The 20282-nt window shown below is 33.1% G+C and overlaps 1 protein-coding gene across 8 annotated transcripts in view; it reads left to right on the top strand.

The window, feature by feature from the left end:
• Nucleotides 1–20282, top strand: part of LOC111510344 (cholesterol transporter ABCA5) — an 81493-nt gene that overhangs the window by 19133 nt on the left and 42078 nt on the right. For 5 of the 8 annotated variants that reach the window (XM_074184127.1, XM_074184135.1, XM_074184129.1 and 2 more), the window contains one exon: nt 12943–13090. In XM_074184127.1, coding sequence (XP_074040228.1) covers nt 12992–13090 — 99 coding nt within the window. In that variant the 5' untranslated portion in view covers nt 12943–12991. Of the gene's footprint in view, nt 1–1101; nt 1329–3645; nt 3775–6346; nt 6486–12942; nt 13091–20282 lie in introns of those variants that run through there. The other 3 variants (XM_074184134.1, XM_074184128.1, XM_074184133.1) reach the window with 3 other exon arrangements.

The following is a 20282-nucleotide window of genomic DNA, read 5'->3' as shown; positions in this document are numbered from 1 at the left end:
ACAATCAATCGCGCTCATAATATCCTGTTCGGTAACGGGACCGAGAAGAAAGGAGCTACAAGGTACTGGAAATTCTTCGATATTAATTAAATAATCCATGTCCATCTGAGGTGAAGATTTAATGATGGTATCCGCAATATCGACAAAAAAATTGTTGAAATCCTCGGGAGATCCCCCAACATGCGGATGATCTATTTTCAGAAGAGAAATTCATTGTATTACCGGTTTTCTAATCAGTGATATCCGTTGATGACATTCTTTTTTGAGTTTTTTGTACACATTTATATCGGAAGGGTCTTTACTGTTATCTGCGATAACTTTGATACTCTTCAATGACTCTCTGAAATATTTAAGAGAATCGTCAAACCAACACGGGGATGTTTGTTTATGAGCTGCAACTCTTCTCAGAGGAAATGACTTGCAAACTTGAGTAGCATAGACATCAGTTGTGTGAGATGCTAATACATTAACCTCTTGATTGTGCTGAAAAAATTCCCACTTTATTTCTGAGAGTTATTCTTTGAGTTTTCTCAAACCTATTTGTGTGAATATCCTTGTATATGAACAGTTTGGCTGGGTTTGAAATTTTAATGAATTATAATATATTGAGCTTTATGGTCCGCTATGCAGAGTTCAAAAACACCTGTGTCGATAGATTCGTCATCAAGGTTTGTTAAGGTATTATTTGACTAGAAGAAGCAGCTGTGATTCTTGTATCCTCATTTATGGTGACTTTTAATCCAAAGGAAGATAATAAAGTTTTAAATTCACTCAGGATATTGGAGTTAATTTTGAAGTTAACATTGAAATCACCTATTATTATTATATTAGTTGAAGCTTTGACAATGGTAGTCAGTAGATTTGCCATTGACAATTTTTCAGCGACATCTTGTTGAGTGACTCATAAATATTCATATTTCAAACTTGAGAAACATTGGTTATTCATTTTCTAATCAGTCTATTTCATGAATCCATGATATCTTTCCGGAATAACTTCGACACCCACTGCCATAGTTTTCGAGGAAAAGCCGGTCGCTTCGATGCGTCGGCGTCGCTTTTCCGTCCCCTTCGCAGTCGTGAGTTCACCCTTCACTATGTCAACTGACCTCCGAAGTTGCCAATAAAGAAATTGCCTTTTTATTTCTGGTATGAGGGCTGTTTTGTGCGGAAGCGAACAGTTCGGGCGACACTTTGGTGATTTGGAGATATAGCTGGTGAAATTTGAGTGCGGTTTGGATGAATTTTCGAACGTTTCACTTGCTAAGTTTTCTGGCGGCGTTCTAATATGGCGGCGTCAATCGTTACAATGTGGAAAAGGCTCTGTTAGGGTAGGTATTGGTTTAATAAACTTGATGATGAAGCATTGGTACGAGATCCATTAAGTCTGCATTGTTTCGACTGTAGGTGAAAACTCTACTATATTTTCCTTCTTTCGCCAGTAAAGGTTTGTAGTGTACTTAGTGTATGAGTAGAAAAATTGAAGGATATTCTCTTCTACGATAACAATTGACAATTAATTACAGTTTTATAAGCACCTAAAATCATTCAATCGGTGTAACTCTCACGTATCATGTTCATGGCAATGAAAAACAACAGAAGAATATCTAGTAACTACAAAATATATCATTCTTGATGTTGATTTTTGAATTTTCCTTGGAAAATATTGATAACTTGAAAAATTACGTTACTTTCAGGGTTACCGCGATGTCTTGATATATTGGCTTCAAATCGTTCCTAACATTCCATACATGATACATGGATACAGTTCATACTATGGATATACACCAGATATTTTGGTCGATAAAAATTAAATTCAATAAAATTTTATATCATTTTATTTATACCGTTCAAATAAATTGAAAACCCTTGTTTCAATTTATAAATTAATGGAAAATGTTATTGGAGAAACATATTTTTTTAGAATCATTTGCTCAGTTTTCTTCAATGTATGTGATCAATTCTCAGAAAATTTCCAGGATGAAAATAATATTTATTTCTAATATACAGAGTAACCATCACAACAACAACAATCTTGTTTTACGACAGTTGGAGTTGTTGAAGCCAAGACAAAAAATAATTTTTAAGCAGGACATTGTTTTCATTGTTTTCTTAGACAATTCGTTATACCTTTTTGAGGAATTGATAATTTGTTACGGGTGATTATACAATTGTTTCTTCACGAAGTCCACTATTCACAAAATTATTGAGATCCCGCTATCAACAATTTCAATAAATTCATTTAATTCCTACTCCCTGAATATTTTTAACACGCTTTTATTAGCTTCACCTGTATGTATTATATGTATGTATGTATGTATGTTTGTTTGTAACTCTCAAGCTCGGGATCTGTATTTGACAGAATTATCGACATTATTGCTTGATCTATTCGCGGGCAGATGGCGCTGTAGGTAACCTCGTTGATATAATTCGAACTCATTTTACATGTATTTCTTCATTTGAAATAAGTATTTTTTTTATTAACACGCGCGCCTGCTGCCTTATTTGTAACCTTCCTTTGCGTGCCTGCGGCCTTGGGCTTGGTAGCTGCTTTTCAGGCTCCCTCTCTGGAATCGGAAAATATCAATGGTCATTTTTCTAAAAAATATATGTCTGGTTGATCCCAAAGTTTAGATAAAATAAAAAATATAGTTCAAAAAGATTAAAAAACACGCTTTATAGCATAAGAAACTAAAAAATGAAAAATAAATATAGTTTAAAAAACTAAAAAACACGCTTTTCAAGAACGTCGAATTAAGAAGTTAAAAATATATTTTTTTAAATGAGCTTAAAACAATAACGAACGAAAAATACTAGTATTATTGCGAAAAAAGCATGAGCGCTTTGTGCCATATTTTTTGTATATCAAGCGCCCGTCGGGACGCCGGCCGTGGGCCGGCGGCGCGTCGAAGGTAACGCTTCGCCCTACAACACTTTATGATCTGCAATGATTGCACGCGTTCATATGTGTATATTAAGTATCAGCATTGCACCCGTGCGGAGCCGAGGTGGTTCGCTAGTTAAAGATAAACGAGATATGAGTATTATTGAATGCAACGGATAATGACGAATATTGAAATTCAAAAGAGGATTTGATGAAATTACCCATTTGGGTAATTTCATCAAACCAAGCCAGTTGTTCTCTCGAGTAAAATATCACTATTGAAAACTAACAATAAGTTTTCAAGTGTGATGAAACTGGTCAATAGAAATCCATTATAACGTATCAAAGTAACACTTTATTGTGGGGTTTTTCATTTAACAGTTTATAAAACCGCGACACGTGTTTTATGATAGCTTCTGCAGGCGTGTTCAGTACTTTAATCTGTGAAAAGGAGAGTTCACAAAGAAGTATTACTTGAATACGGAGTAATTTTTGAAAATGATTCGAATGACTATTTATTACCTGTTATGATAAATGATGTCATGTCCTCACAAAAAGCCGTAAATCATTTCGTGCATGTAAGGATCAACTACTATAATCGTAGTATTGAGATATCTTTTGTTTGTATGTTGTTCATAGTTTTCTTGCATTACCCTAGTTTGAAATATACTGTTGGTTCACTATAGTTTGTATTCCTATCAAGTATATACACATTTTTACATTACAAAAAACGGCGAAACACAATCGCTGTTCCTACGAGTTTATCAGTTAACTATATTCATCATGTTGGAAAGGTTGTATGTCTCGAGTTTGTTTTGTATTAGCGATGGAGTTTGTTTTACGAGGGGTCATGAGTTCATTAGTTTGTTTATTTGTGTCTCAGTGAACCAAACGTGAGTAGTTTGTTTCAAGTGTTATCTGAAGGACAGTATGCAAGGTTGAAAGTTTTCTGTTCTTTCATTCCCGTCAATTTTCAGAAGACTCCTTTCCTTCCTGTGGAAATAATCTTTCTTATTATAACATGGAAATCATTCTGAATCACTTTCCATCCCCAAGCAAAGTTCTTATAACAACTATATTTGGAATTCCAGATTTAGAAAAAATATCGTGTTCCTAGCTTCCTAGCTTCTGATGTATCAATTTTTTTCACGTAAAATAATGTTAAATCAAAATTAAAATTCAATTAATTGAAATATTACAACTTTACGGTTCACAAAAAATATTATACAGAGCCCTCTTCAGTTGATTTTGTATTTGCAAAATTTAATATTTGGGTGAAAAGTGTATATTTTTTGATATCATTAACAATTGCGTCACTTGTGTTTCGACAGGAAGTCGATCCAAATCCAGGATACATACTGAACGAAACCTCATTTATTTTCATCATTTGATGAACCTACCAATTCTCTTTTTGGAAAATAATACAAGCGTTTTCAACGTTATCGATCAAACCCGACATAAACAAAGAGAATTCATATAATTGAAAATTAGAAAAATATTTTGATTGAAACAATGTTTGAATGAATATTAGTGGATTTTTATCCCAAACATAACGGTTGGGTGTTGGGATAAAACTCCAGGAATATCCATTACCACACCAAAGGTTCCAAGCAGTGCATCACAACGAACAATCTTTGATTTCCAGAAACTATCGCCACTATCGTATATTAATAAGAATTGGGAAAAAAAAGAAAAGTTGAAAACAATTTTTTTGTTAAATATGGCTTTTTCTGGAATTTCAAACACTTAAAATTTTGAATTCAATAAACAAATGAGTTGATTATAAAAATTTTCCTAAGAAATTGTAATTATGATTTTTTAAGTGAAATTAATTGCTCTTATGATTATTCAAACAGTTCCGAAAAACAATTATAAAAAGTACATCTTTGGCGAGGAAATTTTTTATTTTTAAAATAATTTTTTCTTCATGGCAAGAGGTAGGTAAATGAGTTGATTATAAAAATTTTCTTGAGAAATTGTAATTATGATTTTTTAAGTGAAATTAATTGCTCTTATGATTATTCAAACAGTTCCGAAAAACAATTATAAAAAGTACATCTTTGGCAAGGAATTTTTTTATTTTTAAAATAATTTTTTCTTCATGGCAACAGGTAGGTAAAAAATAGTTTGTATCCTAGACTTGTTTGTTTGTTAACAAATGACCTATTAATAAATTACATAAAAATGTACCTATTGTATCAAGCGTCAATTACATAATTACAATTACAATATAACATTTGTGAAAAAATATTCAACATAATTTTTTTATATTTAAATAATTTTTACTTGAAAAACTTATAATAAGTAATATAATTTTTTATCACATGATTTTCTCATATAAACACTACAAGCTCCAGGAAGTAAATAGTTTTGATTTTATTATTTAAATATCTATGATGCCATTTGTAAAATCGAAAGCACCATACAGTGGTGTAGAGTGAGTTATATCAAACACAAATTATACTTTTCTAATTTTTACAAAATTATTTCCGTTTTTTTCTGGTACTACTTAAATGCTTCCAGTATGTGCCTATAGTCTTATCCCATGTTTTCCTTGGTCTACCCTTTTTCGTATTATTCTGGATTCTCGCTTCCCAAACTTTTCTAGTTCGTGTTGTCTCTTTCATTCGACGCAAGTGTCCCACCCGGTTACGTTGTCTTTCTTCTACAAATTCTAGTATTTGCTGTACTTCAAGTTCTTTTCTTATGTCCACATTTCTTATCCTATCGATCTTCGTAATTCCTTTCATTTTTAGTTCAGTTTTGCGTGTTATCTCTTTTCTGTTAATACATTTTCTATTAATGGCTTTATAAAGTTTTAAAGTGTTTACGATCCTGTTGTTAATATCTGCATCTTGTGTTCCCTTCTAAACTGATATAACTTCAAAATATTTGTACAATGTTACTTGTTCGATTCTTGTTCGTTCTATTTCTATTCGCATCTCTTTTCTATTTTTGCCTATTTATATTACCTGTGTTTTATTTTTATTCATCGTCATTCCGTAATCCATCAATACTTCATTCCATGTATACAATTTTTTTGTAATTTGTCTGCACTATCTGCTATGATCCCTATATCGTCTGCAAATGATCCTTCAGATATTTTGTTGCCTTTTTGTCCCAAGCATTTTAGCACATCCGCTGTGATTTTGTTGTTTTTAGGGGCTTTACCATTTTTAAAGTGTTTTATTGTTCTAGTTAGGTCTTTCATGTATATCAGATCCTCTATATTTCCTTGTGTCACTGTATATCTGTGTTTCTTTCTATTTCGGATTTAGTTAACAGTTTTATAACTTTCTGAAAAATTGGTATAAACATTTTATTGTTAATAACAATTGACATTTTTAGAAGGTACATCTCATATGATTACGAATTTCAACTTGTGACTATACTTGACTTCTATCAGCTATAAAAAATACAACACCTCAGACAGATTTTTTGTTGTTGACATGCTCATGCTTGATGCATAAATATTATGAATAATGACTATTAAATAAATAATAAGTACTCGTAGGATGTTCGATAACGCTCTTTGTTAGGAATAGGTTCAATATGTGTGATATTTTGAATGCTGGTGCAACTTTTCGATTTTTTGAATTGCAAGGTGAGTTGTTTTAGAAACATATTTATTTGGCAAAAAATGTCCAATGCTAGAAAAAGGCAAGAATGATCAGTTTAATTGACAATGGAAATAGTGTACAAGAAATCAAAATTAATATTTCAAATAACCTTGATCAAATATCTTTATGGCGTCAATGCCATAAAATGACACTGAATTTTCAGACATCTTCACATATGTTCATATCAAAAAGGTATATATCAGTTGATTCAAAAGATACAATAAAATTCAATAATGAAAATATTAAATAGTCTCCTAGTGCTGAATTTGTTGGTCTTATTCTAGATGAAAATGTATCATGGAGAAAACACAATGAAACAATAGGAAAAAAAATTGCTCACATAATTGGAGGTTTATTTAAAATAAGAAATGTTGTACCCCTAAAATACTTTGAATTGATTCATTTTTCGTTAGTATATTCCAAAATTCATTATCTTATATCAGCATGGGGAATAGCAACAAATGGCAACCAATTAAAAAACTTCAGATCAAAAGGTGTGTATACAAGTTGAACTACAAGGAGTCTACAGTCAACTTGTATAAACCAAAAAAAAACTATTAGATTCGCCATCCTTACACAAATTCAAATTATGTTCCTTCATTCATTTGGCCAAAAATAAGCTTAAACATTCAAATTTTACTTTCAAAACCAATGGTGACCAACACAACACAACCAGCCAAGATATTCAGGCAATATGAAATTAATGAAATTGGGCAAAATTCGATTTATTATAGAGGTATGAAATTTTATAGTGAGCTACCCAATGGTTTGAAAAATTTAATAAACAAAATCCCGGAATAATTCAAAAAAATATTTATTGTTTGTATAGATATATCATCTGCTGAGTACATTTATGTTCATGTTGATAATAATAATCAAACATACATGTATGTGTATATGTGTGAATATGTATGTATATTAATATTTTTGTCAAGTTTCAGTTCTGATTTATCTTTTTTTGTGTGCACTGTCCGTACTTAGTTATGTTATGATTAGTTTTTTTTAAATATTGTTTTTTCTCACTACTATAAACATTGTATGTTTCTTGGAGAAATACATTTTTATTATTAATCTGATGGGGGCAAATATATGTTTAAAAAATATTTTTTTGGTGGAACCATTTCCGAAAGCCTACGTTTTTATATTAAAATTGAATTACACGAAAGTCACTTTGTCTCATTCAGTATACCATCCAAACATTTATAACGGAAATCAAACAGATATCATCCACAGGGACGCTACACGACGTAATACATGAAATATAATTGATATAAAATTACACTTACATCAAACCATCAAACTCCTAGTGTATTTCAAAATTTTGTGTCCAGACACTTGTCTCAAACTCCTTATCAGCACTATTCTAAATTACATAACTTCACGTCATAGAAAGAGACATTCATATGATTAGTAAATTTATTCCCAGCCATATAACATTCGCTCAAATTGAAAAAGGAATATTATTTTGGACAGATTAGTTTTTGCGGAGAAAGAAACAGGCCCTACTGTTCAATATTAGAAGGAGTGCATATGCACTTCCAGTCATTCAAAGAAGAAGTTATTATGAATATTCCTCAAGATTAATTTTATTATAGGGTTACAAGGGTCGGCCACCGGACGCAAACAGTTGGATCAATCAAGCAAAAATTTCACTAATTTACCAAAATGAAACTTATGATAAGTCAAATTAACAGGTTTGAATTCAAATAGTTACTGAACATAGAATTTTCATTAGTGTTTAATTTCTACTTTTATATAGTTGGATGAGTTTATAATTTCAACGTTGAGTATTACTCAAAATGTAGAAAATTCAATAGTAGGACGGCGCATTAGGCCCTTTCATGAAGACTAGTATTGGCCTTGAGTTGTGGTCTGTAATATTCGAAGTAATCAAAAGGGTTCCACCATTATTAATAATAATAATATTAAAATATTTTATTGGTGGATTCAAACTTAAATAACAATAACGCCAGAGAAAATGACCTACCGGAAAAACACGTTCACAGTCTGTACAATTCCCTTCGACTCTTTCAGTCCGCTCTCACATAAGTTATCCGCTTTTAGGTCAATGATACACAGAGCTTTCGCAATCCCTTTACCGAACAAGAATTTCCAAGATGAAATAAAAATAATTAAGCAAATTGTACTGAACAATCAGATACCAGTTTCTCTAATAGAAAAGATAATATCAGGTAAATCTCACAAATCACTTATGAGTGAACTATACCCAAACTGTCGAGAACATAATATAGTCAAGTACAATAGCATCAATTACTCAGGTAAACTTTCAGATAATATTCAAAATTATTTCTCTAAATACAAAATTTCAACAGCTTTCACAAGTAATAATAATTTACGTAGAACCCTGTTCAATGCAAAATCCAAACGGGATATAATGAAAAAGTCAGGTGTATATAGAATAGAGTGTGGCGAATGCTCTGCAGTATACACATGCCAAACCGGTAGAAATTTTGAAATAAGACTGCGTGAACACGTCTGTTTGGACAAAACATCTGCAATGTACAAACATCTTCAAGAAACAAACCACAAGATAAATGAAGATAACCTCAAAATCCTACATATATGTAATAAAGGGAGAAAAATGAATCTGTTGGAGGCCATGTAAATCAATAAATCAATTAAAAACCAGAAACATATACCCCTGAGCAACTTGATTTATGTAGGTCTCCTCTCTTGAATTTATGAGTTTAACAACCCCTAGAATTTTCAGGATGGTATTTTAAGTTGACATCCTGTCTCTCAAATACCTGGCCTTGCAGCATACCTGAAAATTCTATAAAATCGATGTTCCAAATTCAGATTTCAGTTTTATACTTGATAATGGGATCAAACCCGAAACCGGTCGTAAAATAAAAATTTTTTCAGTGGTATTTAGACAAAAGTGTTTTTATTCATTTCATTTGAGTGATCATGAATTACCATGAAGTAAACAAGTCATCAATTACGCATAAAAAAATATCCCCTTCAAAGTAAAAATTGATGCCAGAGTTAAATACACAATTCACTGGTAACCTTGTATATTCATATAAACATAAAGTTTATCTGTATTTTGTAGATTCATCAACTGGCAGTTTCGCTGAAATATTTCAGTATTTCTGGAGTTGTTGGAAATGTTTTTCGTTTTTACATCAAGACACTACAATCAATGTTTTGAATATATTTGATTTATACCCATTACTAAAATTATGTAATGCTTTTTATCTACAAACTTCATGCACTAATCGAATCAGCATCAGCAGGAGATGACAACAATCGATGGTCTAATGATTTTCTTTTTATGGGAAAATATTTGACGGTAAAAAGCATATTAAAGTTTCAGAGTTGAGAAAACTAATTTTCAGTAGAACCGATCTGAAGCTCCGTTACTACCAACTAGATGCTGGTACTCAAATTAGTGTAATATTTGGTTGATTGAATCCAATAACCAAATCCAAGCAAGAGAGAAGGATTTTGATTTGAAACTTCATTTCATTTGGTTCATCGTTATTCATGCTTATTTTGAACTCTTGAAATGCTTTACTCTAAAGGCAAGATACTCACATCGAGTTATAAACATGGTTCATTCAACTAGGTACTATTCATTATTTGTTCGACAAAATCATTATTACTTCATCCTGCAGATATGTTATGTTTCTTCAACATAACTTTTACCCAAATAGAAAACACATTTGATTACTTCAATCAGTTCCACTATTTCACCCATCTTTCACCCATTTTAATATTCGAATTACTCTAAATCATTCTCGCTATCAATTATACAAAATATTATTTGAATTCAATTCTTCTTTAAATTGAAATAACTGATCGATGTGATTCTTTCAATCAAAGATTTGTTTGATACAATGAACATATGCTTGAAGAAATAGTTGGAAATCACGATTTAATTTTTCTTGCATCAACAAAATATTTTGTAGTGGATATCTGTATCTGTAAAGTAGGGAGTGTGAGTGTGAGCCCACAGCACTTAAGCCACATGTGACCCATTGTACATCTTTCCGAGGAGTTGTCCTCCTAGGTCGTCGTCCATCTTGTCCTTTCCAGGAAGGTTGACAGGTCACTGGAAGACATCTCCTTTATATCGGCAGGTGTAGGCCAAGACTCGCCGAACACACACTCTTTTATTGACGATAACCCCGGACACTCGCATAGGACATGCCTGAGAGTCTCATCTTCCTGTCACACATCCTGCAAAGAGGTGTGTCCATTAACCTCATATTATGCAGGTGTTTCTTTAGTTGACAGTGACCAGACCAGAAATCCTACTGTTAAGCGTGGATTTTTCCTGATCATCGCCAGATATTTCTTCGGCGCCAGCTTCCCAGGATCGCTCAAATTGATCCTGGCAAGATTGCATCCTTTGATTCCATCCCATCTCTCTAAGGATTGAGCATGGGTGTAACATTTGGCTGGTTTCGCAATTGTTGTAGTGGATATACGATACTTTTATTTCTTTGAATGAAGGTAATTTTCTTTCATTCAACGAATCTTTTTTTCCGTGTAGGTAGAATTAATATTTATTTATTTTTTCACGGGCAATCCCCATTGGAGGTATTTGTGTTTATCGTTGTCAAAACAAGTTTTTATTCCAAAAAATCTGAATTGTTTATGTTATATTTCACTAGTTCGGACTTCCATTGTCTACTATATAAAATGATTTGAAATCCCTGAAACAAAGAATAATTAAAAATGAATAGCCGAAAATAACAATTATATTAAGCAAAAATAAACCTGAAATGAAATAATAGTGAAATAACCTAAAAGTAAAAATATAACAATTGAATAAATAAAAAAATAAAGGAATGAAAAAAGAAAATAATAAAAAGTGTAGAGATTCCAAGTCACGTTAGTTCACGACGTTTCGATTGTTAGTATCTACAATCGTCTTCGGGTGACGACTGGACTGATTCCTCCGAGAGATGACTATTTATAGGTCGTTCGAGTACTTTCATTTATCCCCATGATATCAGATCTGCCACCACGAAAGCAGTCAACACCCGCATTTTAAAGTGCTTGGAAGTGAACGGCCAGCGATTCGAACATATTTTGAAATATTCCACATGATTGTTTTACTTTTTTATAATTATTCATATCAATATTTCCAATTTCAAGTTTCTTGGTGCTTTTTTAAAGTTTATCCAAACATATTGAAATTGTTCTGAATTCGTATAAATTTCTTGAGGTTCATTGGCGGTAGATTCGGATACATTTCATTGAACTTTCTACATGTTCTGCTGATAATTTTGTCACACTGTCCAAAAATAATAAACAAATTCATAAGAACTTCGTTTGAATAGTTTTGTTCCATCGTTTTGAAGGTATTTGCAACTTCTGAAGTGACGAAAATGTCGATATTATTAGGAGAATGTCACAACGCTACTGTCAAATAGTAATCATGGCCTGCTTACCAAATACCGAATGGAAATACCATTCTGAAGGGACATTTTCACAAATAAATGTTCATAAGTCCGAAACTTGACTAGTTAGGTATAGGTATGATATACATAGAAAGAAAGCAAATTTCAGCAGCTTTCCGAATTTTCAATAATATACAGGGTAATCCATTTGAAATAATCAAATTTCAGCAACTTTTTCAAGCAAACGAAAAAACTGTATTTTTTTACCACCCTGTATTGAAGTAACGGAGATTAGGCTGACGTGTGGGAAGTGTCCAAGTATCACCTAACTCCAAACCAAATTTCGATATCATAGTACTTCTTAACTAAAAGATATCGGCATTTTTAGAAGTCATGATTTTCGAAGAAAAAAATTGAAATTAATTTTTATTTCGAAAACGGTAACAGATAGGTATAGGGAAATATCAAGAAAAGTTGTCGGGCAATTGTTGGAGATTCCAAAAATAATATTATATACAGAGTGTTCCATTTAAAAAATTAAAGTTGCTACTGCTTTCTAATAGAAGCGGCAACACCGCATTGTCGAAAATATTTTAGTTGGCTAGAGAATGTCCGAATATGCCCTCCATTAAATTTTCAAAGTGATCCGTTGTCTGGTTCACCAGAAACGTCTAATGTGCCATCCACCGTGAATCAGCCTGTATAGTAGACAATGGAAGTCTGAACTAGTGAAATTCATCATGAAACATTGTCAATCACCTTCAAACAAATGTTTATGTTATACCTCGACGGGTACTAAGCTGCATCTAGCAACAATTTTTCTGAGACTTCCCAGAAATTTATCTATGATTTTGGTTATCCAGAACCAATATAATATTCCACACAAAATATATATGATATACTGAATGTGATGTGATCCCACACATTCATTTCGAATAAATAAACCAATTACATAGTTTCAGTGAACGACTATGTGATTGTTGAAATACAATTAAGTACGCATGAACCATCATCCTCTATTCATCTCTTCTTCCGGAAGAGTCGGTTTCACTTTTTTCTGTTTCAGATAATTCTCCTTCATTGTTCGTTTGGAATCGAAAACGAGCTCTGCAATAATGAGTGGTAAACAACATTCCGTATACTTTTCCCAACTGAAAGCGATGTTGAAGCGGAATATTCTTCTGAAGAAACGAGAGAAGCGGAAAACGACAGCAGTGAGTTAACATAATTGTCACGTTGCATGATTTTGAATTTGTGTCACGATTTTTTAAATGAAGGACGCGATGAGATGAATTGAATCATTCTGATATTTATTTGTGATATGTTGAAATCTTGGTGTTTAGTGTATCAAAACACTTAAACCTTAAAAACATAATGTTATGTTTAATGAGATGTAGAATACAATTCTCATGTGTCATCCTGACAATAATTGAAATGATTTGAGATAATAATAACACTGGTCGACAAAATTTTAACTGGTTTTATCACATGAAAACTTATATCAAACTTTGAATTCACTAGGGCCACTAACCAATATTGTGTCAATGAAAAAAAATGGACACAACAGGTTTTTGTCTTGACATCAAAACATATATTTTGATGAAAATTATGAAAATCAACTATACTCAGAGAAATTGTTATTTACTGTACAATAAATATTTATGATTTTCGTGAATATTTGTCTTCTGGTAGGTCCCTCCTGAGTTTCCAACAATAATCTGCTAGCATTCCTGGGCTCCATTTCCATTGATAACGCTTCTCTATTAAGTAAATGTCCTGATGGAATCTCTTCCCTTGTTCATCACTCACAGCACCCAAATCTAGATGAGAGTCAATTATACGTATTTTTTAGAACACATTACACCCCAAAGCTTTATCTGACATTATTAGTTCCTCTATTGAGTCTTTGTGTTTTCCGCTTTATAATTTCTTAGGAAATTTTGGACAACACTCACAAAATATTTCCAGGCGATTTTTTCCTGGTCATTTAGTTCTCATTCAGAGCTCTTATCCTTCATAAGTTGTCGTATTTGTTAGCCTATATTCTCCCTTCAATTTTCGCGTCGCTGAGTTTGGGGAATTTCTCTTTCAGGTATAAAAATACACTGACATCTTTGCGCACAGCTTTTGAAAATTTTTTCATCAGACCGAGTGCAACTGTGGTAAAAGTATGTCATCAGGGTTCACTGAAGGCTTATTTTTAACATTTTTACGGCCTGGAGTAAGTGACTCACGCTTGAGCTACATTTCATTTTATTTGTGACTTTTTCTGTCTCTGCTGTCCTATTCGCAAATGAAACAGCAAAATTTTGTGTAATCAACATATAGCCCAAGCAAATAATAAATAACTTTTAAATCGCCACAAATTTTCCAAGCGTGTTCACTGTATTTCATTTTTTCAAGAAGAAATCTCATATTTTCGTAAGTCTCATTCATATCAGAACCATGAGTAACCGGCACTGAAGGGAGTTCGTTTCTGTTATGCAGCAACACTGCTTTCAAACTAGTTTTTGAGGAGTCAATAAACAGTCGCCAATGACTTGGATCATATTCAAAATTCAATAAATTCATCACAACATGAATATTATTACAATGGACTTTTGGAAAGTAAGGTTTTATTTCATCGTTACAATGTCGAAATTAAATAACTTTGGTATCAGGAGAAAGTGAGTTCCAGTCTTTTTATCTAGACCCCAAAAGCTCAGCCTGTTTATTTAGACAAATTCAAATCACGTACTAAATCGTTTAAATCACTTTGTGTCAAAAGTGCAGTCCTTTTGAAGTTATCGGTTCATAACTTGGGTCACTATCTTTTTATTTTTGTTTGACTCAAATAAAAGCCCAACCTAATAGGAGTCTCACACACGTTACACAACATTTATCTGGGGCCCAGAATTTATCTTGATGCTGCACAGTAAATCAAAAATATTCTTGCAAGCACTGTTCAATTATTGGGGTGAAATTTCGACGCTGGAATGTAAAAACTGATTCTTCACACACATAACAAAACTGTTAGGGTTAGTATAACACATTCGTTACATATTTGCGATGTACCTAACGAAAATAAAATGTATGTTAGCTGATGCAATAGCTATACAGCCGCCTAAATGACGTATATCAGGTCAGAAATGAATATATAGCCGTCACAAAAAAACTGGATGTGAGTGAAACAAAATTATTATATATTTATAATGGGGGTAGGCCAACATAAACAAGACACATCGCAAAGTTCATGTGACAAAAACACTGTTGACCTGTGTAATAGGTCCTTATTTCAATTTGAAATACAAAACATAATTGAATGAAATCAAATGGTTGATGCCATTCAACTGTCGCTATTCTGCTTTGTGACCAACCACAAATATGTTTAAAATAATCTGTTTAAATCTGTTTCTCCAATAGTCAATGCAACAGTTGATTATTGAAGAAACCTCAAAACCCTCAAAAGTCGAAATTTGCGCGAGCTAAGGATAAACGAGGTCTAAAATTTCAACGTGAGATTCATAGATAAAATTAGATTTTATAACAGATTGAATAGAAAGAAAAAACTCATTGATAACAAAAGCGCATATAAAAATATCCTACTTTTTTGCAAGTAACAGAGCTTTGACTTCTTTGGTGAAGCCGCGATACTTCGAGCCTTCCTGAGAGCCTCAAACATTTTCACGGCTTCGTAACTGAAGCTTCTTTCGAATTGTGGTAAATAATGCTTGGGAAGGCTATAAAGATCGCAGTGGCGAGTGATTCATTGGTGAATATCACTTCTTTTTGTCAGTTTCTGAAATGAATATTCATGGTTTTTGTGATGTTCAACCTTATATGCAGGTATGGCATCCTCTCATGGGGTTGAAGCCAGTTTGTGAACAGAAACTCACTGTTAGTATGATCGTTTTGGACTTTTTGCATTAAAATACTCTCTTTGTGGGAGAAAAAAAAGTGTTACAAAATAGTAATCCAATATTTGTGTTAGGTGAATACCGATGCATATGAAGCTATTTCAACTTAGAAAATTTTTGAACCTAATGAAAAACATGCTTTTTGAATCTAATGTAATTGAAAATGCCTATATTTTACAGCGACTCTTTGAATTCAAGCTTCATTATTGCATCATCTACTTTCTCATCATGCTCTTCATGCTTCCTGCTTCATGCTTTCTGTCATGGTGTTCAAATCATCGTTAATATCAATCACTGCTAAGAACGTCTGTGAATTGAAAATTGAAAAATATAGTTGCGTATCATTTGTGTACAACGAAAATAGTGAGGGGTCTCAAAATACCACCTTTTTCGATGACTATAACAGTTGAAATCTGATTACTGATTATCACTCACAACATTTTCATCTCACTTATTTGTGAAATATGTGCTGAGTAATGAAACCAAAAGTAATATTTCCATCTGCTTTGATTCTTATCAAAGCCCTCGAAACGCCTTAGTAATTTACGTTTACTCAATGGACATTCTGAAAATTATTTCATAGGGTCAGGGGTCTGATTATCTTAGTCAGCAGGATAGCTGCAGGAATTCTCGCAACTTCAAAGGACTTGCATGGACCTGAAGTTAGCCGTTGTTTTCGATTCTTAATGTTTTCGTTCGATGTGTCGTTTCAAAGACGTATCAATCCAATACAAATAGTCCAAAAAGACGATTATTGATGAATTATCTAATCTGGACTGTTTTCTCCACTTAAAAAGAATGGCAGAAATTTGATTTGGTTGTGGTTTGTATAGAAAAACGGCATTCAATGTAAGTCTCCCATGAAGGTAGTGATTGTACGCAAGCAAGTGGCGTTGCTCAATAGGGAATTATAATATTATGTACCTAATTTCTAATTGGTGAATTTTTTTCTGCCCCAGCTCTCTATTTATCTGAACATTGCGTTCAGCAAGACCAATTTCAGTTGGATGTTCGGGTGCAACGAATTTTTGAAATATACCCTTTGTCTTGTAGTAGGCATTGTCTGATACAGCAAAATATTCTCCAACATTAATATTGTTGTACGAGTTAAAGGTGCATTCTCAATCATTTTTATTTCTACCTACTTGGATTTTCCATTCATCACAACTAGATAGAATTGATTTTCGAATAAGCCGGCATGACCGATATGACTTCTCTTCTAATTCTCTTGAGGTGAGTTCTAGAGGTGCACTAGAACTTTGTAGGATCAGATAGAATTGGGGCTCAATTTCCAATTTCTTGTCGAACTTCTCAACAGTCCGATCAATATTCGGTTAGTGGATAACAGCGAGCAAATTGCTTCATCGTAATGATTTCAAGATGAGTCAGATGAAGCTCTTCTTGAATTTTTGGACGCACAGAACCAGTAACGAAAATTGAATCTTGTCAAAAAACAATACCGACGATCAGGGTATAATCAGATTCTTTGGGGTTCGACTGGAGTTGCTATAAAATTTCACTGAGCTCTAGATCTTTCGTATTTGGAAGTCATGAATATGGTTTCATTTCCGGAGATCTGGAAATTTGTTTCAGCATATAAATGATTTACTGTCCCACCAATCAGATGAAGTTGTGGACTGCTGAATGGGCTAATTGATGAACAACCTACGTTTTGAATTTCTTTCCCTTTTTTACATCTTACAGAGTTATTGAAACCTGGAAGGAACATACATGACGAAGCAAATGTGCTGATGTCATCTGTGGTTTATGATGACGGAATATTCTGGATAACGGCTTATTATCAATGATGAGTCCGATTCGATAATTATAGGAACGAATAAGGCCAAAAACTATAGATGGAGCCACAATCAAGCTGACTATTTTTTCCGTCTGTGTTGGAAGCGAGGAGCAAAAGAAATTGATCGTTCAGTGTCTTCAATGATGTGGCTTGGACCGCAGCAACATCTGAAGGATGGGCATTGGTTGTCAGTATGAGTAGCAAATCTGGATCAAATGGTATAAGAAACGGTCACTACAGATTTCACTTTCGACCTTCAGAAGTGTTGTTTTGCAGCAGGCTGTCCATACCAAATGTTTGCCTTTCGTTTTTAAACAACGATGAGATAATCATGAAAAATGGCAATCAAAACTTTCTATATTCATCACCACATTCATTTGTAACTAATAATATAGGAAGTTTCGATTCTCATTTTTCATGATCTCCGACCATGTAACGGCTTCATCCATCAATTGTCCGACTGAGCTTTGACGAATCCTTTTCGGGCCTTTTGACGTTATGTACTTAGACAGATGCTTCTCTTGATTCAACACTTTGTTGCCAGTTGAATGAATATATTTAGCTACATAACAACTCAAAGAAAATATGCCACGTTGAATATCAGAATGGTATGACTGATAATTGAGGAAATAAAATATGTTATACTCAATATTTTGTCAGCTTTGAAAAACTGAATCAACAAAAAATTGATCCCACATTTCCTTTCGAATATGGAAATACTGACACCAGTTTTATGAACCACTTCTTGGTATGGTGAATAACGACGCAGCTGGCTTTTGACGCCAATAATGTCTGAGAAATCGTTTTGATGTGACGTAAAATCTGTGAAACGTTATTTGAGAATTTTACATTTTTTGAAAAAATCGAATGAACATGTATCTTTGCATTGTAATAATGAATGAAAGGTTTTATTGGCATTCGAGCCAAAAGAAAGAGATAATCATATATCTTGCATATCATATATCTTGAGATTGCCATATTATCAATCGTATTGAAATATAATTTCACAATATTTTTACTTGTTATGTTCAAACCGTTGACCAGCTATCCCATACGAATGACAACCCTCAGAAGTCGAAACTTGTGCCAGCTAAAGACCGAGGTGGTCTTACCTTTCAACATGTGATTCCTAACACGTTCCTGTGGAATATCATTCGACAACTATATTTTCTGTTGTTTCCCTAATACATTATACATTAGAGTGACTCCCCTTTTATCTTTCCATCGTCAATTATGATACAGTTTTCCATTTGACGAATTATCAGTAGCTAAGAATTGAAACATGAAGAATAGGGTTGGTTCAATTAATCGAGTTACCGGTAAATCATTTGGGAGACAGTGAAACTGAAAGAATTCGGAAAATTAACTCCGACAGTCCATGACTCAAACACGCGAATAGATCCCCATCAAACGATTGATATTAACTGCAATGAGGGTTGGTTCTCCAAAGCCGAATGTTGCGTGCGAAGGGGTATCAACATAATTCAATTTATAGATATTTTACGAAGGTTGAGTTGAAAAGAACTAAAAAAGGGCGTGTACAGATTTTGAAAATGAGAGAGAAATAAAACAATGTCTGTTTTGTATCCAAAATTATTGATTACGAAACAGATTGAATATTTAAGTCTCATTCTAGATAGTAAGTCCAAAGAAAGCTAGTCTAAGCACCACGAGGACTGACCTCTTAAAGATTCAGGCCAGCTGAAAACCATACAGCCGAGAGACGACCACTATATGCAGGTTTCAAGTAACTGTTTTCAATATTTTGTTCTGTGTGAATATTGTCGATAATTTGTTGTGCCACGTCAGAAATAACGTTAAAGATACTTTGTGAAATTCTGGAACTGGTAAAAAAATTCAAAAAGATTTCGGTTTTTCAGTGCAGTGTGGATCACAGTGCACAAAGGAATATATACTGTGGATTTTGCTATTCAACTTTCGTCCACCCTTGTCGAGTTCAATAACACTTTACAAACCCGCTACGTTAGCGAATTTGCAGTGACGAACTAAGAGGTCCTCCACTGATTTTTCCTTCAGCAAATAAATTCGAAAAATTGATTGTTTTAACAATCAAACAACCCTTTGGAATATTGTACGAATATACTGAAATCGCACTTTCACACTAAACACACATAACCTATACTTTTAAATGAACGCTGAATTCTACGAAAAACACTTTTCTCTATTCCGTTTGTATTCCAAATATTCGTTATGCAATTGTATCAAATATCATTCACAGGATTGCTACACAATGTAAATAATGAAAAAAGTGAATTTTCACTTATATCGAACACTGTCATCCTCACTGCTAGACATTCGATGTTTCGCCGTAAGACACTTGCCTTATCGGCTCTTAAGTAGCAAATTTGGATAACATTATGAAAAAAACAATCAATTCGTTCATAATTACGACTTTTTGTTATGGAATGTGTTGAATCCACCCATTTCATCGATGACAGTACGTAAATAGAATTCATTCAATTATTTGGTTAAATCCCAGCCATAGGAATCTTGTTTGAATTGAAAGGGTATATTTTTAGAAGAGATTAATTTTTGGGAATGAAAATTTTCAGCCTTCTACTTTTCCATCTTGATACAAAAAATGTGAGAATCTGTCAAAGAAAGGAAGGAATCAGTCCATTTCAAAAATTACCTTTATACAAAGATGTGTAGATCATGCCAAGAAGTAACTTTCAGACACAAACATCAGAT

The sequence above is a fragment of the Leptinotarsa decemlineata genome, unplaced genomic scaffold (assembly GCF_025532065.1).
Source record: "Leptinotarsa decemlineata unplaced genomic scaffold, Ldec_3_MD MMD2_tig00026354_RagTag_RagTag, whole genome shotgun sequence".
Classification (NCBI taxonomy): Eukaryota; Metazoa; Arthropoda; class Insecta; order Coleoptera; family Chrysomelidae; genus Leptinotarsa; species Leptinotarsa decemlineata.
The sequence above is the reverse complement of the archived record's forward strand: the minus strand, read 5'-3'. Positions and strand labels throughout refer to the sequence as shown.